The 23,080-nt window shown below is 45.3% G+C and overlaps 2 protein-coding genes across 3 annotated transcripts in view; one reads left to right on the forward strand and one right to left on the reverse strand.

Annotated features, from left to right (window-relative positions):
* Positions 1-23,080, reverse strand: part of NECAB2 (N-terminal EF-hand calcium binding protein 2) — a 441,556-nt gene that overhangs the window by 44,726 nt on the left and 373,750 nt on the right. The gene's annotated exons all lie outside the window — the stretch shown is intronic.
* Positions 1-23,080, forward strand: part of SLC38A8 (solute carrier family 38 member 8) — a 35,208-nt gene that overhangs the window by 8,590 nt on the left and 3,538 nt on the right. Inside the window, exons 2-8 of the mRNA XM_014605246.3 lie at positions 6,292-6,490; positions 7,491-7,644; positions 9,162-9,266; positions 9,548-9,605; positions 19,144-19,258; positions 19,867-20,014; positions 21,143-21,342. Coding sequence (XP_014460732.2) covers positions 6,292-6,490; positions 7,491-7,644; positions 9,162-9,266; positions 9,548-9,605; positions 19,144-19,258; positions 19,867-20,014; positions 21,143-21,342 — 979 coding nt within the window. The remainder of the gene's footprint in view (positions 1-6,291; positions 6,491-7,490; positions 7,645-9,161; positions 9,267-9,547; positions 9,606-19,143; positions 19,259-19,866; positions 20,015-21,142; positions 21,343-23,080) is intronic.

A 23,080-nucleotide genomic window follows, 5' to 3' on the forward strand; every position in this document is an offset into this window, starting at 1 on the left:
AGATTCAGACTAGATATCAGGAGGCGCTACTTCACTGTCAGGGCGGCTAGGATCTGGAACCAACTTTTGAGAGAAGTGGTGCTGGCTCCTACGCTGGGGGTCTTTAAGAGGAGGCTGGATGAACACCTCACCAGGGTCGTTTGACCCCGGTACTCTTTCCTGCCATGGCAGGGGGTCGGACTTGTTGATCTGCTCAGGTCCCTTCCGACCCTACCAACTATGAAACAGAGTCATTCTGTTTGGACTTTAAGGCTGAGGGGAATTGACTGTTTATTGGCACATCTTAGGGCTGGGATGAAAATATTTCAGGGGAGTTTTCAAAGACACAGATGAAACTTGCACTTTATGCTTCTCAAAATCTTCCTATCCCTAATTTCCTTGTATGAACTGTTACCGGATTTGCCCGTCACTTTGGGGTGTGCTTATTTATTACGGGTACGTTTATGGAGTCTCTGTAATTCTATTAACGTGCTGCTTGTGTTACTTGTGTTTCTATATGGAGCTGTATCTCTCCCTTCTGCAAGTCCTCACCCCCAATCTTGCAGGACTCAGTTTCAATGGGGCTGGGTTCCTCCAGCCACCAAGTTAGTCATACACACACAAACACACATAGATTAACGTGACAAGCTCTATGAGGAGAGACTAGGCCATCTGGACCTCTTCAGTCTCCTCAAGAGTCGGTTGAGAGGCGACCTTGTGGCTGCCTATAAGTTCATCATGGGGGCGCAGAAGGGAATTGGTGAGGCTCTACTACCAAGGCACCCCTGGGGGTCACAAGAAATAATGGCCATAAGCTAGCAGAGAGCAGGTTTAGACTGGACATTAGGAGGAACTTCTTCACAGTTAAGAGTGGCCAAAATCTGGAATGGGCTCCCAAGGGAGGTGGTGCTCTCCCCTACCCTGGGGGTCTTCAAGAGGAGGTTAGATGGGCATCCGGCTGGGGTCATCTGAACCCAGCACTCTTTCCTGCCTATGCAGGGGGTCGGACTCGATGATCTATTGAGGTCCCTTCCGACCCTAGCATCTACGAATCTATGAACCTAGGTCATTAGAGCACTGAGCCAGACTGGGTCAATCAGCCTATACAAGGTGTTCCCCTTATGTGTCTCAAACTCAGCACATCCCAATCTTTTGCCCTAACTGTCCTAGTAGTGGTAGCCTTTTGATGAGCAGACCCCACAGTATTTTTGGGCTTTACAGGGATCTTTGGCTTAGGTAAAAGAAGCGTTGCTGCATAGCGAGTGGAGAAGAGGAAGCAGAGAAGGAAAAATATACCCGGTTACCACCAGTTTGACTACAGAAATTATTTATTGCTAAGTATATGAAATTTATGATGGTACTAGTAATAATAGCCATGCAAGGAAAAACAAACAAAAACAATTACAATATTACTCTGGTTCGATTGACTATTTGAGGAAACCTAGCTCAAGCTTAACTAATAAAATTCAGGTTCAGAAAGCTATGCCTGGAGAAAAAAAGAGAGAGAGAGGAACAGCGAGAGCTGCGAAGAGTTTCATGCCTGACTTTTAACTTGATGGAGCTGACCATGGATAAAAACAGGGATTCTTTTCACAGATCTGGTCAATCACTCCATTAACCATTGGGAACCTGGGAAAGAATTGGAACATCAAATTCCACAGGCCGTCAGGTTGAGGAGACTGGACAGCTAGGCAGGCACTGTTCCTGCCTTCAGGTGCCTTGGGGTAGGACTCCCCTCAATTCAGTCACCTAGGCCTTGAAGCCTTCTGTCTTATAGTTTACCTCTGGGGGCATAGGCTTAACAACACAGGTTGTTGATGGGAATCTAAGTCATTGGTGTTTTTTACATCAGTAAAAAAATGCATCCATTTAGATGGTAACTACCTGTAACTCTTCCATTCCTCGGTGTTATTACTAACTTGGAGCATCATTTGAGCTGAGATGTAGGTCCTTTGTGGTTTTTTAGGTTGTTCCTTTCCACCTAAGATTGTGTCTCAGCCATAGAATCTTTTCAGCTCCGTTTACCTTTTCTGACCAACCCAATGACTCCTCTTCTCCCTTCCTAAATTAGAAAAAGCCTGTACAAGCCTATTTAAGTATCTCCCCATCAGTACCAATCTTTGTTCAGATGCCGGCATTTTGCCACATCACTAAAAGAGATGAGCTGGAGGAAGTACTGCCAGCCACCCTCATTAACCCCCAATTGTTTGCTTCAGGGCAGGTTTCCTAACAGCTCTCCACTGTATCTAGCCTAGGAAAAGTATGACACAGCCCTTGTCAGCAGTGGTGGATAGGCACAGAGAAATGCAAAACTCTAGAATTCATGGTTCAGAGATGATACCTTTTATTAGACCAATGAAGAAATCACAAAAAAAAAAAAATCTTTTTCTGAAAGTTTCTGGGCACATGTACCCTTTCTCAGGCTCACGGAAAATTAAAGATTGTAAAAAGTCCACATAGGTAGAAAATAAACTTCACTTTGCACAGATAGGCATAGAGGCATTTTATAATACAGCAGTGTTTAGGGTAATACTGGTTACTTCATAATATTGACCAGAATTTGTACATGGTCCATAGCCAGAATCCCCTAAGTGTCACTGGGGTAAAGGGCTCTTCCTGTAACTGGCTTATAAAAAAGGCTTACTGCCCAGGCAAGTTCTGTCTCAGGGTGTTGCAGCTTTCTTGTGTGTGTCCTTTTGTTTCCTCCCCTCCCCATTTGATCAATAATATCCAGTATATAATATGGGCACCTTAAATGTCACCATCAGCGTAGCTGAATTGAATGACTCTTCTGTGTAATAGATTTATGTGACTTGCATGTTAAGCATAACTACTTATAGAATCTGTTACTTTTGCGTGAATTGGGAATGACATGCCATTTTAATGGTGTGTCTTGGCCTTCCTTCTAATATTATGTCTCCTAAAATGTGTAGCAGGCTGCCTTAGGGCTTCCTTAGCCTGTTTTGGCTGAACTATGTGACCATTCTCTCAGTCACATACAACTACATACTGCAGTATTACTCAGGACATGCAAATACACCGGAATGTCTCATAAATGTGCATGTTGCCAGGACGGGGACCTCACCTTGATGCTGAGGAGAATCTTTCAAGAGATGCTCACCATTCACAACACAGGCTGAAGTCCATGGGACTTGGGGCAACTCATCCAAAATGAAAGTCAGCTGAATACTGAAGTAGGGTTGAAGTGTTGCTGTAGCTGTGATGGTCCAGGAAATATGCAAGGAGCAAGAGTTTTTGGTGATATGTTTTATTAGACCAGCCATATAGCTGGGCAACATGTTAGACAAGCTTTTAGGCCCAAAGTACCCTTCCTCCAGTCCTGAAAGCTTGACTAGCATCTCTCCTAACTATATTTAGGTGGTCCAATACACCATATTACCAAAAACTCCTTGCCTCTCTCTCATGTCCTGTATGATTACAGCTGCAATAGCATTCTAACCCTACAACAGCAGGGAGGGTATTGAAAATTGCTACCTACATGCATGAGTTGAGGTACTTTGTACCCACAAGCTTGTTTAACATCTCTCCCAATTATACAATTCAATAATAGGTATCACCAAAAAACCCCCCTTGCTTCTTCAAAATTGAGACACTGACCATAATTACCCATATACAATTGGATAATTAATTAGGGGCCTTTTTTGGGTTTAAGTAGCTTTAATAAGAAAGCATAATTGAAAATAAAGGAAGCTTCAAATCTGTTTCTTTTATAATTTGCTCTTTAATTTTAATTTAATTCAATTTTATTGCTAACATTTGCATTAAGAGATTTCTTCTCAAGGAATAGTTCAGGTTGGTATTAGAAAGTGGGTTCATTTCCTTTCTCCTTAAAGGAAGCCTTTCTCTCAAAGTGCCATTATTTTGCAAGGTGTAATCTTTCAGATATGTTAGTCTGCTGAGGTTGTCCTGTCTGCCTTTACCTGGGGTGCAATTGGTACTGCTGTGTGGGCCTAGTATGGTGGGGAGAGGAGTAGGGGGAGGAGAGCTGCAGACTTTGGAATTTCTGTATCTTCCTAGAAATTCTTCAGAAGCATTTAATTTGATTCTTGGCTCTTACTTGTTGAATATAACGTCCATTGTATTGCTGTGTGTTTTATATAATAGTGATTTGAGTATAGGCATTTGGGGTGGGTGTACTCCTTTCCTCAGTATAGTTTTCCCCATTTGCTTCTAGGTTACACCATCCATCCTCATAGACACTAACATCTCCTGGATCACAAAAGTAAATGTGCCTTTTTAAAACTTCTGTTATTAATCAAGATTAATACAGGCCACAGAATGCAATGGGAGTTTTGCCATTAACTTCAGTTGGAACAAGACTGATCTCTTCTGGAATTATATTTTTCTTTCTCTTTTACGTATTTGGCAGTAATTTCAGCATATAATCAGTTTTATTCTTTCCCCTTTACAGTCAATTGGTTTTTCATCTGGTTGGAATAAAGGTAGCAAAAGGGATAAAACATTTCTAAAAAAGGATTGTAACTCCCTTCAAAATGTCATGGGGAGCTGGGTAACTATCAGACTTGAAATTACTTCTGATTCTTTTTCTCTGTTTTTGCTGACTAGGTTCCAGATGGCCTGCTCCTTTAACTGTGACAGCAGTCAGGTACTCTGATGGAAGCAGTGATGATTCTTATTGTTGACTAGCCAAACCTCTGGTAGTTAATCAGTGGAGAAATGTGAGTCTAGAAAGGAGAGAGTATAACAATCCTAGGTGGTTCACATCACAAGCAGAAAGTGAAGCTACGTTGCAGAATAAGAATTCTCCAAGGATTCTTGATAAATTGGTAGCTGCTTTTAAATCTGAAACCTGCTCAAGCTAAATCCGTATGCCTTCTTCCAAGAGTTTATTGAGGGACAGTGACAGTTTACTGGGGGCAGCTGCAGTCTGCCGCAGTCTTAAAGAACGCACAGTGCCTGCTCAACTGATGGATGATGGGTCAGGCTGAGACCTGCTTGGTAGAACAGCAGTACAAGTGCAAAATAATGATTAGAAGAGTCCAAAAACTGGGATCTGCTAATATATAGGGATGAAAGAAGATCTTTGCCTAATGTTATCCTTCTCCAAACCACAGTTCCTTGTCTGCATCCATATAGGGGGAGCAGTCTCCCTGCTAGGTCTTCTTTTTTCCACTTCAACATCCCTAATGTATTTCATATGTGATTGATTCAGAGTAGTAGCAACATGTTTATGCCCTGTTGTTTCTAAATGGCTGTTACTGTTGTAACAGGGAGTGCCATCTCACCAGAAATATTTCCCTTACCACATGCTGCTATAAATAGGTGCCAATTGTATTAGCATCTGTGGAGTAAGATGCCTTTTATATACAAATACAAAGAAGTAGTTGGCCATTGTTAGTCTGAAATTAGGCAGAAACCAGGTCTGGGTGGCACTTTTTAGATGAACTCAGGGGTGTGAAACGTAAGGCCTGTGGGCTGGATCTGGCCCATGGAGCCATGTAATCTGGTCCATGAAGCTTCTAGAAGGGCCAGGAGTTCAGGGGTGGGACAAGGGCAGGGACTGCTGCCAAAATCTGGGGTACAGAGCCCTCCTGGGGACCAGTGTCAGCTGTGGGGAGTGAATAACAGCTGTGTTAACCCCTGTGGCTTCCTGACATGTTTGCTTCACCACTCCTGCTGCTTTCCCTGCTGCCCACAAGAAGTCCTGTTATCTATATCCAGCCCTCAAGGAGCCCTGAGGTTCAGATCTGGTCGGGGAAGCTGGGTGAGTTTGACACTCCTGGATTAACTTGTTCAGAGAGAAATGAGCTTTCACAGTTTTCAGCCTGCTTCATCAGATGTTATGAATGGACTTGCAGAGAGCAGAGGTATTAAATAGAAACGAACATGGTCATTCAACTACAAAAGAGAGGGAAAAGAGGGGACAATGCTGAGAGAGATGAAAGTGAGTTGAAGAGATTTCAAGTGAAAGTCCAGACCATAGATTGACAGCCTTTGTTAGTGATTACCACAAAATTCTAGTCCCAGGCCCAACTCCTTTCCTCTGTAATCTTTAAAGAGGGGTGTAATGATAGCTGGTGAATACCAGTAATTTAGTTCTGAAGCTGTGACATCTTTGAGGTTTATTTGTCATCCTGCCACTGGTGCTATCTGTTTTCTGTTTTTTCTCCATGAGGGTGTGCATGCATGCTACAGACATTATGTTTCCATAACTAAGCTGCCACTCTCAGGATTTCTTTAGGAAAGACTTTCACAACATGATCTGGGTGTCTAGAAGGACCTGAGATGATCATACCTCACTGCACTTTACTATGTCTTCTGTCTCTGCAGGGATCATTAATATTCCTAATCAGTGGTCTAGTAATCCTGGGATATGCCTCCTCCATTAGCACCCAGTCAACATACCAGGGTGTTGTCAGAGAGATCTGTGGATCGGCCATTGGGAAACTCTGTGAAATATGCTTCATATTAAACCTCTTCATGATCTCCGTAGCCTTTCTCAGAGTTGTGGGTGATCAGCTGGAGAAATGTAAGTCTCTGTCTCTGCATAGAGCATGAATTCTGGAAATTAGGCCCTTCATTCCCTTGACCAGAAGCTTAGATCCATTCAAGCAGACATGTTCGTCCAGTTTCGTGCCATTATACATACAGCAGCCTTTGCCACTCATACTCTTGTGTTGATGTAAAATATTCCACAGCAAGAGAAGTCATTTCCATTAAAGGTACTGGCTTTGAATTTTTGGGTGGCCAGATCTTTGGACACTGTAAAGGGGGCCAGATCTTTGGAGTGAACTGAAGAGCCTGTCCTCTGAATAACTGGTAAGCTGCAGGCATCTCTGGGGCACCTAACATCATTTGCCACTTTTGTGAAATTAGACCAGTTATGCCCAAGCTTTTGGCCCCATAACTCAGATGAGTGGTGCAGGGCTGGTCCACAGGCTGGATGGATGTCCTGCATGCTAGGATTGGGCCTCAGAAGTCTGGTGCCATCCCATTCCAGCTCCCACACCAGGACTGGGCCCTGGCCTGCCGGCACCACCTGTGCCTGGCTCTGTTGTGCTTAGATCAGACACCCAATCCAGCTTGCTGGGCTGGGGGCTCCCCACAGGTCTGGAAATTTCATAGCCAGTCATCAAATCTCGAGACCTGTGGGGAGCCTGTGTGCTAGATGACATGGTGCTGCAGGCTGGATTTGGCCTGTAGGCTGGGAGTTTAACACCATTAAACCATTAACTCTAGCAATACAGAGAAAACATTTAAGGGTTGCAAAGTGTTTGTAGCCTGTTCCTTGTAGAGTTGGTGAAAGGAACCCATGAAAAGGTTACATGAAGGTAACTGCCTTCCTTGAGCAGGACCATCTTTTCTGTCAATACTTCCCAGACCTGGGATTCTTTGGTGCTGGTGAGATCTACAACCTCTTCTCACTGTTACTGGGGCCATCTTTGCTTCTGCTCATTAGCATGCAACTGATGCTGAAATGCTGTGCCTCAAGGAATGTCCTTGACCACCTCTTCCATTGTTCTTCCCAGTATATGACTCCTACCTGAATGAGACGCTGAGTGAAGGAGGGCCACCTCCCCAGCATTGGTACATGGATCATCGCTTCACCCTGACTACTCTTTGTGTCCTAGTCATCTTTCCCCTGTCTGTTCCTAGAGAGATTGGCTTCCAGAAGTACTCAAGGTAGATGTGGGTGAAAATAACACATCTGGCCTCCCAAGGTTATACACTATACCAGATGCACTCAGAAATCAATCCTGCAGAAGATGGTTGAGGGAATAGTGCTGGGCCACTAGCTGGGCTGCTGTGTCTGATGCTTTGTGACCCTCAGCCAATGTGAAAAAGTAAGGCAGGGAATGGGAGCTGCTGGCTGGTGTGCACCAAGAGCCACTGCACCATGCTTGTACTGTGAGCTAGGAATCAGCAGGTGGACATGTTCAAGTTCACTTTAAGTCACTAGTGGACCCCTATCACTGCCTCTGGTCTTAAGGTACTCCAGTGAGCCTCTGCTCCTGGCTAGCAGTGAGAAGAACTGAGATCTAGAACAGGCAGCCTTTGCATTTATTCAGACTGGACCTGACATCGTGAGTCCACCCTTCTGGCCATTTGAGACTCCTCTTTGCCACTCCTCAGTTCATTGCAAGTGCAATAGCCTCAGCTTTAACTGCAGAAACACTTCTGCATCTGCATAGTGAACCAGGATGGAGTGGTCAATATTTTTGGACAGTTTTGGCAGCCTACAGTATTGATCAGAGTCCCAAATGTGTACAGACTTGACCTGTCATTGGGCTAGGACTGTGGGAATTTGGCTTGCTCCACTGGAAAAATTCAAGTCAGTCTTTACCACACATCAGAAAGTTTCTATCTACCAAGTGATAGCAGGGCTAAATGCAAGGGGATGTTCGCTAAACACCCTGTCCTAGCTGCTCATAAATGAGCAATGTGAAACATGAACCAAGGACAGCAGACATCATCGTAACATGTTCAGATGGTCAGGGAGTATCATTTATTTTTGAAGCAACACTGTCTCGGCCACTGGTTTCTATTGGCTCTGTAATGTCATTCAGAACCCCAGAACAATCTTGAAAGAATACTTAAATCAGTGTCCTGGCCAAGCTGTAGCATGGACAATGGTCCTGCCTACAGTTTCAGACTGAGTTATTAACCTGTCACTTTTGCTTCCCCAAAATTCCCGAGTAGTGCTGTCGGTGCAGTCCCTCAGTTGTTCCACCCCAGAGGAGGCTGCAGTTCAGCAGAATATGCAGTCATGCCTGTTATTACTTCCCAGCTTTACAGAGATTGTATTAAGTGTTCCGAAAAGTATGTGGCTTAGGGCTTGATTGCTTTTCCTTATGCCTATGTGATTTGGGAGCAAAATCAGTGGAGTGTAAAATGGAATGAGAGAAAATTGGGCACAGTGCCCTGTTGGAAGTTAAGGCCTTTCTGTCTGCGACAAAGGTCTTTCCTTTATGCAGAAACTGGTCCAGGTTTGGGGTGCTGCCTGCTAGTCAGATTTACCAAGCATGATATTTTTCTTGTGCCCTTAGGCAGTCAGTTTGCCAGGGTTACTAATCCCTAATATATTTCCTGATCTTCTTGGTATGTACACCAGTTGAACCTTACTGTATGCCAAGGAGCCTCGTCAACTCTTCACTTTGCATAATAAGTTCAATAATCTGATCTCCAGTTCTTTGTTTCAGTGTCCTTGGTACCTTGGCAGCATGCTATCTGACCCTGGTGATTGTATTAAAATACTATCTGCGACCAGAGCATATTATTATGCACGAAAACCATTATGCTTCAAGGTAAGGGTTGGTGCAGCCATTTATCACTGCTGCAGGAATCTGTTTGTATATCCTTGACTTTGCAGCTACATCCAGAAGGCTAATAGCTTGAGCTTGAGCATTTAAGATGCTAACGCAACCCATGGGCTGTGACTTGTGGGCCTTTTTTATGCAGTGTAGATAAGTCCCATCTTGTATTATTCATCTTTTGCTTGAGTTCTGAGTGTTTCTTTCTGGTCCCACTGAGTTACTTTTTTCCTGAACTGCTCACCTGGGTATGTCTTCCTTTCTTAATTTTGCAGGGCTTCTTCCTGGGCTTCCATGTTCAGTGTCATCCCAACCATCTGCTTTGGATTTCAGGTAACATCCCCTTGGATTCAACTGGTCTGTTGTGTAGAACAATGTCCTAGCCTAGGGAAGAGCCTCTGGTGACAGAATTGAAGAAAGCAGAGACCGTCCTGCTGTTCCCCAGACATTGCATCCCTGCCTCCACAGAAATTGCTAGCTGTTAGAATGGGAATCTGGGGAGGAACTGATTGCTCCATTGAAGTTGATCACAAATCTCATGTTGACTTCAGTAGGGCCAAGAATTCACCTTGGGAGTGAGTGTAGTGCAAATATTGTAGAATCAAATCAAAGCCTGGAAAAGCTGTCAAAAGGTCAATCATGCCTATCTAAATCCTCCCAGACAAGTGTTGGTTTAAATCAGTGGTTTTTAGCCTGTGGTCCATGTACCTGTCACAACCCTATGATTTTAGTGCCTCGGCACGATGGAATTTTCCTGCCACATGAGAGTCTCTGTGCACAGCAAAAGTTTTCTGCTGCAACAGAAAACCCCGGTGGCAAGAGAGTTCCCGCCATTCGCATGCAAATTTGTGTCCCACTATTGGCCAGTTCTAAATTATTCCTACGTGGCGGCTAGTGATTGGCTTGCTAGCCATATAAAATTCTGTGCAACTTCCGCCCAAGTCGGAGAACTTTGAGCACACTGCAGAGTGCCTTTGAAGATTCCTGACTTGCGACTGAGCTGATCGATAGCCTGATCACCTATCGATTCTTCTCCCCATTGCCGAGCGCAAGCCTTCGATGTACCCTTTTTCCTGCCGGCCTGTTTCGTGTACGGATTCGCTGGCCTGAGCCTTGCCAGCTGGAGCAACTCGTGTAGTTGTTTAAGCGACCGGACCACCTGCGTCGTGATTACTAGCAGCTTAAGTAAAGCTTTTTGCAACCAATATGCTTTGTCTGCCTCTCCATTCACCAGCCCGCCCAACGCCCGAGTAATTTCTAAATCACCTCAAGTCGGCTCCGGCCGTCTGAGACATGGCGACGAGGATGGGATCTAAGGGCACGGTGATGGAGACGAACCTAATTGGGTGCTGCCCTTGGCGCACCGGGATTCGCCGCGTAGAGAATGCAAACGATCTATGGGTGCATATCGCCTACCACCAGGTGGTAGAAGGGGATGAATGAAATATTGATGGCTACTTCTCCGTAAAGAAAGAAGAAGCGGTCATAAAAGAGTGGAGGACAAAGCTATCCCTTGGGGAGTTCGGGTGTATAATGGGGAGCGATTGGGTCTATTATCGACCCCCGGAAGAAACATCGACCATATCCCTAGCCGGGGTGAAGGGGCGGAAGGCAGAAAAGCTGACCCCCGCTCAGGAGTTTGCTCAATGCCCCCGATACCTAAGGGAAGGAGGGGAACCCACCCCAACGGACTGGTTCAACTGTCCGGATTTGGTGCCTGGGTCGCGGGGTCATGAGCTTCTTGTTCAGCTCCGGGAGGACCTGGAAACCAAGGGCCGTCATGTGCCCAAATGGGGTTTAACTAAATGGAAGAAGGGAAAAATGATGAATGTGTTGTTCTGTACAGTAGCGGGTCTACTAAGGGAATATGCAAATTTGGAGGTTCAGCTGCATACGGCGGGTAAGGAGTCGCTGGAGCGGATGGCAAAGGGCTCCGGAGCGACGCTTATCAATAGCGCCGGCCGCATGATGCTGCTGATAGAAAATGGTGCCGAAATGCGAGTTATCCAAAGAACCCGGAAAAGAGGGGCAGAGCTTCGGAAGACCTGGCGGGGATCTGCCTAGCGACTCCGCCCCCTGAGGTGACATCATTCCCAACGGCCCCGCCTCCTTGCCATGGGGAGGGGGCAATGGGGGGAGGGATGTACCCAACGCTCCCGCCTGAAGAATTTAACTCTCTCTCTGCCGCAGCTCACCCAATAGCTGTGATGAAGCGTGTTGCGGATGAAGAAGTTACCACGCGTACCACTGTTACCTCTCGCACACACACCCGACCAGAAATTCAAGAACTTTGCAGGGAATCTAAAATAAAACCAGAAGAAACTTTGGCCATGTGGTTGGGACGATTAATAGTAGAGTTTGGATCTGACATTTTAGACAGGGAAGAGGCGAATGTCCTGATCCGACAAGCGGTGTGGAGCGGAGGGTGTGCTACTGATTTGAGTGTGGTCACGGACAGTGCCCACTGGCCCATCCCACTCCCGGCACTTGTAGTGGGACAGGTAACCCACAAATTCCACACCTGGCATGAGGGTCGCCTGCAGAAGGCCACTGCGGAGCAACTCCTCCTAGCCATAATCGGAGTATCGTATCTTTCATGGAGCCCAAGAGTGAATCCAATGGGGCTAACAGCAGCCCAATGCAAGGAAAGATGGGCTCATCGCCACCTATCGGACCCTGGGGCAATTCCAACGCCCCTGGAAGCTATAGACGCCTGTGTAGAGGTATCTGGGGGAGCAAATGCTGTTATGCTACGACTGTTTTTGAACCCGATAGCGGGTCAGCCAGTGGGAAATCTCTTAGGTCATCTCCCACGATTGCAGGCGCTCATGAAACAAAATGAAGGAACTTCTGATGATATAAGAGACCGATCTTTGGCATACCCAGTCGAAACACCGAGACCAAGACACCAAGAATTAACCCCCTGGCGAGAGCCATGGTGGTCACCTCCAAGAACCTTGAAGGAAAGAAATATGTTTGGTTTTCTCCTCGCCCACTCCAGACTTACAAAGTATCAGTTGCGTATTTTGGGAGAAAGGAGCCAACGTCGTCTAGCCGAAGCATTAGGATTTAAATTTGAGGACCCACCAAAAAATGAGTAATGGCTGTCGGCTCTGCCGGCGGCCTTCTCCAACTCGAAGCTGACCCAACTGACTCTCGTCCTTATGCCGAACTCACTGTTTACAACCCTACTGATCCAGATGACCAACAACAAGTATTCTTCCTTCTCGATACTGGAGCTCAAGTCAATGTGATTACCTCAACGGTACCTCACCAGAAGACCACCAAAACGATTGAGGTACAAGGGCTTAATGCTATCACCGTCACAATGAAGGTTAAATTCTTAGTCCAAGGCCATTGATACCCCCTAGAGGCTGTCCTAGGGGGCATCAACATTTTAGGAATCCCAGGGATAAAAGCGCTTGACCTGAAAGAACAAGTACTACAAGCATTACCCATTATTATCCCAGAACAGGATTGGCATTGACCAATGCTTTGTAATGCCTCTACCTGGCGGTATCGACCAATCCTAACCAAGGGTCCCCTAAAAAAGTCCCTTACTGACCTCCTACGGCGACTTGAGCAACGAGGTTGTATTAAAACCGTAACTGCTAGCACCTACCTGTCATCAGGATGGGGGGTTGCGAAACCTGGAAAGCCCAACGAAGCCCGGCTCGTCGTCGATTATAGAGAGGTCAACAAAAGATGTCAAGTACTTCAACAACCTAACCCTTCTACTCTACCACAATGCATGTTCGAAATGGCTCAATTCCAGCAAAGTAAGCGGGTCGGGGTCACACTGGATTTGAAAAACATGTTCTTTTCCATCCCGATAACCGACCCTGAAGGAATATTAAATATGTGCATTGATGGCACTATATACAAGTGGACGGTTTGCCCACAGGGATATCGCAATGCTCCGTCGCTAGCTACTGGTGCCATGAACAACACCCTGAAGAATTTTCAAGCCTCGCACTCTCTTCCCCCAGAGGAGGAATTAAGAATCTGGAGTTATGTCGACGACATTGCTATCATGGGTCGTGATAGTTCCGTAGTTACTAGTATAGTCAATCAACTAGTCGCTCACCTTCAAAGTGAGGGATGGACGATCAACGAGGAAAAGTCATGCCTACATCCTGTAGATGACATCACGTTCCTTGGCACCCGATACATTGGTTCCATCCGCCACGGAATCTCACATGATGGTCCTAACATCGATCCATTAAAAACATTCCTCCCTGTTACTAAGAGGCATTTTCAACAGCTTTTGAGTCGTTTAAATTGGTACCGGCATTATGTTGAACCCAGTGATTTGGCGCTCCTCACTAAGTTGCAGCGACAGATCCGTGACAAATCCCGAAAATCCACGCCCTGGACGAAAGGAGATCAGTGGAACCTGCTTCGCCTTCTAGCCACGGTTAAAAACACACAGCTTCACGCCATCGATCTAGGTGAGCCATTAACCATAACCCTTGGGTTCACCACAAACTACGTGTGGGCTTTGGCGCACAATCCTCACGATGAGCTAGTATACACTGCCCATAAGACGCTTCAAGCGGCACAACATCGATATGGAGCTATAGGGAAAATCCTCCTAGCCAGACAACTAGTGGAGCCATTAGCAAGGGGGCATGGGACACTACGCGCTCCCGGTGCCACATTGTTACCCTTGCTGGACACGGAAAAAGTCGACCCGCATTTTCAGGGGGAGCCTAAAACATGGAATACGTTGGTGCTTACTCACCATTACAATTGGCACTGCTGGAAGTTTGAAGATACAACGCCTAATCCTAGCCCAGAAGATGAGGAAAAGGTCCCTACACTGTATGGAACCTCTGCCCCAGCATGGATGGCATCAGATGGAACCTCCTGACATGGTGGAGGCTATGGGTATTACTGCAAGGCTTGTCACGATAAGGAAATATTTCAAGCCTACCCAGATGACAATTCGACCCAAAGATGTGAGTTGCTAGGATTCCTCAAGGTACTGGAACATTGTCTGATACATCATGACGATACGCTCCCCGTTCCAATCATCGCAATCGACTCGCAGTATATTTACAAAATTCTTACTGGTACAGCCCTTCCTACCGAAAATTTGAATGATTGGCAAGACATCTGGAAAACATTAACTAAATTTGCACGGCTCCCGTTGGTTAGGCACACTAAGTCACACCGTCCGGATACTGATCCAGTACATGAGGTCATCAATAAGCTCTTAGAAGACCCACTCCGGACCGACGTAGTTTTGCCTATCACATCTACCTCCGGTCCTGAAGTAAATCCGTTCCTCGCGTGGCTTCATGAAAATTGGGGTCACCCGGGACCACGAGCTTGCCATCAATGTTGGTGCTGAACCATTATGGAGCCAGCCTCATACGGAGTTTGGCGCGATTGGGAAAAGGTAGCTCAGGCCTGTGAGATATGTGCTAAGGAGAAGTGTCATAGAACTAAGCATCAACTCGGAGCTTTCGGCTCTTCACAGTTCCAGGCAGGAAAAGTCTGGCAGGTAGATCTGCTAGGACCCCTCCCAGGGTCTAAGCCGCCAAATAAAGGATTAGTTGTTGTCGACTTGGGAACAAGACAGTTACAAGTTATTCCCTTACGAAAAAGCAATGCCACTGCTGTTATTTCTGCTTTAACTGCTGTACTTGCCACCTGGCAACCTCCTCATGAGATTCAGTCTGATGGGGGACCCCCTTTTAACTCTAACGCTCTAGACAAATTTGCTCGTCTTCACAACGTAGCATGGCATCTCCATCTGCTGTACCACCCGCAGTCCAATGGCGTTGTAGAAAGACATATAGGCCTATACAAAGAACAACTTCGTCTCAGAGGAGGAGGGACGTTTAAAAACTGGACTAAATTCAATCATGATGTTCTCATCTCACTGAACACCGCAAAACCATTATGGGACGAAGCTAATGTCCAGAAACCTCTACCTTGGGAACCTAAGTTCCAACCAGATGAGTTAGTGTGGATCTCAATACCGCACCCCCACCAGTCTCATCCGCAAGTTCACAAGGGAACAGTTCAACGGTCGGGACAGTATCCTAATACCTATTCTGTCCAATTAGAGGAAAAGCCCGATCGTCCCCCTATTATCGTTCATCACAACTGGATGACTCGTCGTTCCGACGTTCACCTAGTATCCTTATAGTAAATTCAATTACGATTCTCTTTTGTTTTGTTCTGTTGTTGTTTTCTTTCTTTACAGGCCTGACTTCAACAAAGCAGTAATCTACAGACGCTTGATTGTGAGATCCGTTGAGCATCCAACTGCGGTTCCTTCGAGTTAACTGAGTGACGGCTATGAAGGAGACACAGAGGCAGCAAATATCCGTTGGGTCAGAACTCGCTCTGATGCTGCTCCTCTCTCATTTCTGCTACAGCGTGTTAGTTAGACCTGCTGTTGATCCACACGTAACAGCGGTTTGGGGAAAGAATGTCACATTGAAGTGTATAATTGACATGAATGAAACCATAATACAAATTTCATGGGGAAAACTGCATGGTAAAAGTGCGCAAACTATTGTTGTGCATCATCCTGCATATGGGTTTTCTATTCAAAGAGAGTACCCTGGAAGAGTGTCATTTATGACCTCTTCGTTCAGTGATATAACAATCAACCTAAATAATGTGAGTTTCTATGATGAAGGAATATATAAATGCAAAGCAGTTACATTCCCATTAGGAAATGCAGAGTCATTAACAACTATAACTGTAATTGTCGAACCCACTGTGAGCTTTACAAAGGAACCAACTCCCTTAATAGATGGTAAAAATTGGACAGTGGCAGCTATCTGTACAGCAGCCACTGGAAAACCTGCTGCAAATATAAGTTGGGAAAGAGACTTTGGTAAAATAGAGAATAGTTTAATTTCCTTTCCAAATAGAACGGTAACAGTTATAAGCCAATATAAAATCATTCCCACTAAATTTGTGAGGGGTAGGCGTATAACTTGTATCGTGAAACACCCAGCTTTGGACAGAGAAATAAGGTATTCTCACGTACTAGATATCCAATATGCTCTTGAAGTGTCAATAACTGGCTATAATAGGAATTGGCTTGTTGGACAAAGAAATGTTCAACTTAAGTGCAATGCTAATTCTAACCCGCCGCCTATAAAGTTTACCTGGGCCAGATTAGATGGACAATGGCCTAAAGGCTTACTGTCTGTAAACAATACTCTATATTTCAATAGCCCATTAACCCACAATCATGGCGGGACTTACATTTGTAGGGTGACAAACTTCCTTGGTCAAAGAAGCAATCAGAGGACCATTTACATATTAGATTTCTCTACCACACGATCGCCTACGGTTCCGTGGTATCCTTCCACTAATAGCATTACGGGTTTGGCGTCAGCATTCACCCTAACAATGATGCAGGGATGCAATTGGGGTACCATCATCGGTAGTGCAGTAGGTGGAACTCTCTTTCTAATACTTGGAAGTATTTTAATTGGCTTTGTCTGTTATGGGAGAAGACGGACATTCCGCGGTGACTATTTCATTATGAACCGTATTTCACTGACTAATAAATGAGGGGAATCCCAAATAGATGTTCTCCAATCAGATGATAACCAATAGTTGTTGTTATATGTTGAAGTTATTGTGTTTTATAGTTTGTTAAAAAGACCGGTCTGTAAAATTGTTTATTTGTGTGTGTGTGTGTGTGTGTGTGTGTGTGTGTGTATATATATATATATATATATATATATATATATATATTATTGTTGGTTGCTTAAGCTCCGTAAGGCCAGTGAATCCTAGAACGAAAATTCCTTATAATGTGCTCATGTGTCTAAAATTCCAGTTGTGCCGCCGGCAAGGGGGCATGTCACAACCCTATGACTTTAGTGCCTTGGCACGAAGGAATTTTCCCGCCACATGAGAGTCTCTGTGCACAGCAAAAGTTTTCTGCTGCAACAGAAAACCCCGGTGCAAGAGAGTTCCCGCCATTCGCATGCAAATTTGTGTCCCACTATTGGCCAGTTCTAAATTATTCCTACGTGGCGGCTAGTGATTGGCTTGCTAGCCGTATAAAATTCTGTGCGACTTCCGCCCAAGTCAGAGAACTTTGAGCACGCTGCAGAGTGCCTTTGAAGATTCCTGACTTGCGGCTGAGCTGATCGATAGCCTGATCACCTATCGATTCTTCTCCCCGTCGCCGAGCGCAATCCTTCGATGTACCCTTTTTCCTGCCGGCCTGTTTCGTGTACAGATTCGCTGGCCTGAGCCTTGCCAGCTGGAGCAACTCGTGTAGTTGTTTAAGCGACCGGACCACCTGCGTCGTGACTACTAGTGGCGTAAGTAAAGCTTTTTGCAACCAATACGCTTTGTCTGCCTCTCCATTCACCAGCCTGCCCAATGACCGAGTAATTTCTAAATCACCTCAAGTCGGCTCTGGCCGTCTGAGACAGTACCCTTGGAGGTCCATAGACTATGTCTAAGGGGTCTAAGAGAGATGACTATGACCAATCAAAAGTATGTGAATGCCCACACTTACAATTCAAAGAGCTCTGTACCTCCATTCAAAATTTTCAAAGGGGTCTGCAAATAAAAAAAGGTTGAAAACCACTGGTCTAAATATATAGTAGAGACAAGAGCATAAAAGTTCAGCTGTGTTCTTCATTAATCACTCTGGTGGAGAGTGGGGAAGGCTTGGATTTTCCCCAGTCACTCCCAGTGATGGACATCTTATCTATAAACAGGACTTTTAAATAAGGCCACTATGCACTCGTCATTGTACCCATCCTATTGCACATGCATGTGCCCCCAGTGAGAATTATGACCTATGTTTTGGAGTCAGAGCCAGTGGATTTCAGATACAGAGCAAAGCTTATACTGCTCCTGCTTAGGTCCTGGGCTCAGTTCACTCCCCCTGGGGGTAATGGGGCAACACATGGTTTGGGCCTCCCCCCACCGATCTCTGGCCCTGAAATGAGGGTGGTACTGAATCAAATAGCCCTATCCAGAAGCAAAAAACATATCCCTTCTTGCCTTGTGTGAAGATGAAGCAATCCTTGGCCTTTTGGTGACTGGGGAAAATTATTTTGAGGCAAGTGACCTATTGATATTGTTTCACAGTTTCATAGTAGCTAGGGTCAGGAGGGACCTGAACAGATCATCTAGCCTGACCCCCTGCCACAGGCAGGAATGAATGCTGGGTTCACAAGACCCCAGACAGATGATCATCCAACCTCCTCTTGAATTTGCCCAAGGTAGGGGTGAGGACCACTTCCCTGGGAAGTTGGTTCCAGATTTTGGCCACCCTAACTGTAAAATATTGCCTTCTGATCTCCAACCTAAACCTATTCTCCATCAGCTTACGACCATTGTTCCTTATCACCCCAGGTGGTGCTGGGAAGAAAAGAGCTCTGCCTATTTGCTTTTGATCCCCCCTGATGAGCTTGTAGGCAGCCACCAGGTCCCCCCTCAGCCTCCTCTTGCTGAGGCTGAACAGGTTCAGGTCCTTCAGTCTCTCCTTGCTGGCTGCGGTCTGGCATTGGCGGCTCATGTTCATCTTGGAGTCAATAATGACTCCAAGATCCCTTTCTGCCTCTGTGCTTTCAAGAAGGGAACTCCCCAGCCTGTATGTATGCTGTGGATTCCTTCTCCCTTCTCCTTCTCTATTGAAGGAACCCCCAAAAATGTACTGGGTGATATGCCACTAACTGGAGCAAGTGTGCATGGAGTGGCTGTGGAGAGGGAATGAGACGCCACAGGGGAAGGTTTGAGTGCAAGAAAGGTAGTGCAGATGAAACGTAAGCATAATAACCTGCATCTATGTGGTAGGAAGGATCTACAACATTGCATCTTCACTCCACCTTCTTACAAGGGGATTATATTCTCTTGTGTATTTCAGTGCCATGAAGCCTGTGTTGCCATCTACAGCAGCATGTACAACAAGAAACTCTCCCACTGGATTGTGGTGTCTGTACTCTCCATGATCATCTGTTTACTCATGTATTCCCTTACAGGTAGCCCTTCCCTATCATATTATTTCATGCTCCCACCCTGGTCTCTTCACCCTCTGTCCCCATATCCCCAATGCCTTGTCCCACTGTCTTAGCTCCACCCCCAGTTCCTGGCTCCTCATTATCTCTCTTGGCCTTCCCCCTCACTCCCTATTTCTGTTCCTGTCTTCCTTCAACTCCCTTTCCAATAACAGCCTCAGGCTTCCTCCCTCAAGGTTCCTTATCCTTGTCTGCTTTTCACAACATCCACATCTGGCTCTTGTCCCCTCTGCATTTGAACTGCGCACTTCTGTCCTTTGTGCTACTTGGATATCAGGTGACGGTGGGGAGCAGGGGTGGAGCTAGGAAAGTACTGGTCCCAGAAGAAACTTGCTCTCTGTTCTCAGTTCCAGCACCCAGCTTCAGCCTGGTCTGCAGCAGCAGTGTTTTCACTCTAAATGATAAGAAGAGGTCTTGGGCAGCCTTAGCACTAATCCATGCTGTGCCTATAATAAAGAACTGTAATTTATATCAAGTCACCTGGTGGCTATTTCTTCCTTCAGTCTCCTCACCCAAATGTTTGGGGGTCATATGTCAACCCCTTGCTATGCTCTTTGGCTTCTATTTTCTAGGACTTTATGGCTACTTGACATTTGGTGGTGATGTTGCTGCTGATATTCTGATGTCCTACCCAGGAAATGATGTGGTTGTCATCATTGCTCGCCTACTCTTTGGTGTCTCCATCGTTACCATCTACCCTATTGTTGTCCTCTTGGGAAGGTAATGGGAAGAGTGAAGCTGTATGTGTATGGTGAGTGAAGTGCATGAAAGACATATCCAGGAACAAGCTTATGCCCTCTATGTCAGAATGGTATCTCTGGGATTTAGATTTCAGGGGGTGCACCTAGCTTGGGAAGAAGCCTTACTAATGGCCAAATCCCTGCCCTCCCCCACTCCCCAGTTTTATCCCTATAGCTTCTGAGAGAGGCAACAAAAGTTCCTAACCTTTGGTTAAGATTTAGATGAGTCTGACTGAATGTCTATCAATGAACACCCCTTCAGACTTCTGAAGAAAGCTAGCAAATGCCACAGAAACAATAGAGAAGTGATAATGCATACAATACTGAACCCATGTAAGACAGGGAGGATTTCCCAGAAATGACTGCTAGGCAGAGAACGTTACACTACGTTACGTGACACTTGTGTTAACTGACCTGGTTCAACAACTTTTGGGAAGGGTTGGAAAGCATTGTTGTAGGATGCAGCAGGAAGAGGATGTCTCAAGGTGACATATCAAAAGGTTCAGAGAAGAGAATGAGAAAGCAGGTAGAGAATGAGAAAGCAGTAGCATCTTCTTATTGTATCTAAACCAAGGTGAGCCTAACTCCTGGGACCGTGGTCTCAGGTGGAACATCTAGATGTTACTGAAATATATATACTGGGGTGTCTCTGGCTGTCATGCAGGGGTGAGAATTTCTTTTCTTAAGGGCAAATGTGGCCATTAAACGGAGAGGGAGGAGGTAATGCCATAGCCCATCTGCCCCTGGGAGAGCCTGTTCCACTGCAGAAAGTAGATGCTCTCCTTCTGTAGTCTGTGTAGCATGGGAGGAAAGGGGAGGGTAGTGGAGGACCTGTTGACAGAATGTTTTTTTCATGAGCATCTCCCTGTGGCAGTGCAGCTCAGCTCTGTGTTGTCCTCTATTGTTGGCATTGCCTAAATAGCACAATCCAGCCCACAATAGTCTATGCCTAAATTATGTACTTACTGGCAGACAGAACAGTCAGTATCTTAAGTATGTAACTGTAAAGAACGGATTGTGTATGCTGTTAGGTTTGGAGCAAGGCAGTCAGAGTCTGGTCAAGAGGGGGAAGCAGAATTATAAATAAGATGGCTTTTGTCTGCATTAGGTCTGTCCTACGGGATGTCTGCCTGAACTCCAAGTGCAGCTACATAGTGATCATGGAGCCTTATGAGAGATGGACGAGGATCACGCTGACTAGCACATGGATCATAGTCACGCTCATCATTGCTTTGTTTGTCCCTGACATTAGTGAAGTCATCAGTATTATTGGTGGCATCAGTGCATTCTTCATCTTCATCTTCCCAGGCATGTACATTGTCATTCGTGTGCGTGTGTGTGTCTAATTAAAAAAAAAAAAAAAAAAAAAGACCGGGAAACATTTAATGATTTAGCTGCTACTGATCACTAAGGCTGTTCAACTTGCTTCACATGTTTGGCATGTCTGGGAGGAAAATGCTTTCTAAATCAATTTGATCTGAAAACCAGGGTTATGCAAAATACTTCACTGAGTTACTCTCTGATCAGGGGGCCCTGGAAACTCCAGGTAAGTCTGAAAATTACTACTAGTCACTCCTCCATTTGCCACTTAAAAAAAACAACTTTCATCTGTTTCTCTTCCAGTTCCCCTCTATCACCTTTGAGATAAAGGAGGAGCAAGTGTTTTTTTTTTTTAATGCAATTTACAGCAGAGGTGTCCAACTCATGGCCTCCAGGCTGCAGCTAGCTTGAGAGGGGTTAGTGCTCCTGCTGTGCTAGGGTCAGGGGTCCTTGGGGCAAGGCAGCACGGTGAGAGGGGAATCTGGTGAATGTGTTGCCCATATGATGGCAAGAGAGAGGTTCATGCTGCCTGTACAGTGCTGTGAAGGGAAGGCTTGTGCTGTCCATACAGTGGGGAGGCTATGCCAGCCATGCACGGTGAGGGTCTCGGGGAGCCTGTGCAGCCCCTGGCTGTTCATAAGTTGCATGGCCATGCAGCTTTGTTTGGCCCTGTAGGTTGAAGAGCTATAGAATCCCTCAACTCCTGAAAGCAGATTTCAGAGAAGCAACTCCTGTATGCAAACAACAGTCTGGCTGTTTTGGTACCATATAAACACCCTTTAATTGTGTTAAGTGACTTATCTCCATTCCAGGCATAAACCCTGATTTTCAGTGTCCTGTATCCTGTGTAAACATTTCCACTCCTGCAAACTAGGTGTAATACACTAACAAGTTAGAAACTGAGGCTTGTATATTTTTGGCTGTATAACTGCTCATTCATCAGCAAAGGTATTCTTTTTTGTCTGTTTACTGCCCTCTTCAATTATCTTCCCATTTAATAAATGTCTCATAGGTTCCTTCATTAATCTTGTGATAAGTATTGATACAGGGAAGCCTATTTAGTTTGATTTCAATCAGTCTTGTGCTGGGCGTTTGTATGTAAATTCCCTTCTTGGAACTCCTTAGAGAATCACTTGCTAAAGAATATCCTCGACCTCTAGAGTAAAACTTTGCACAGGTTTGTAGGTGCCACTTCTGATGGTAGCTCTTGCCCTGAATCTACAATGTAGCAGTTAAGATTTGCAAGTCTCTCATATTAGCTATCAATAACTTTGATGAACAATTTCAGTGTTCATCATGCTTAGTGGAAAACTGCATCACTGGAGGAATCTTCATCTCAATGTATATACGGTGATAAAGTTAAGGAGGAAAGTTTGGTCAAGTTGCCCATGTATCAAGACAAGAATTCTTGTGAGTAATCTTTTATTGGACCAACTGCATGATGGGTATAGGCAAACCTTCAAGGTATCACAGGCCTCATGTATCAATATTTTCAATACAAACTTAACTCTTTGATAGTATATGCAGAATGTTCTTGCACGTTTTTGAAATGCTGTGATCCTAACGGGACCTACCTACTAGCTACACACTTTTTTTCCCCTTGTGGTTGATACATAGAGGTAGATATGACATTTTAATGGATGCATCTGATCATTTGAAATGTATTGTTTTTTAATGTCACATTAAAAAACATTACATTCTCTACAGTCAAAGTACAGAGTACTTC

This window comes from Alligator mississippiensis, chromosome 10, assembly GCF_030867095.1.
Source record: "Alligator mississippiensis isolate rAllMis1 chromosome 10, rAllMis1, whole genome shotgun sequence".
Classification (NCBI taxonomy): domain Eukaryota; kingdom Metazoa; phylum Chordata; order Crocodylia; family Alligatoridae; genus Alligator; species Alligator mississippiensis.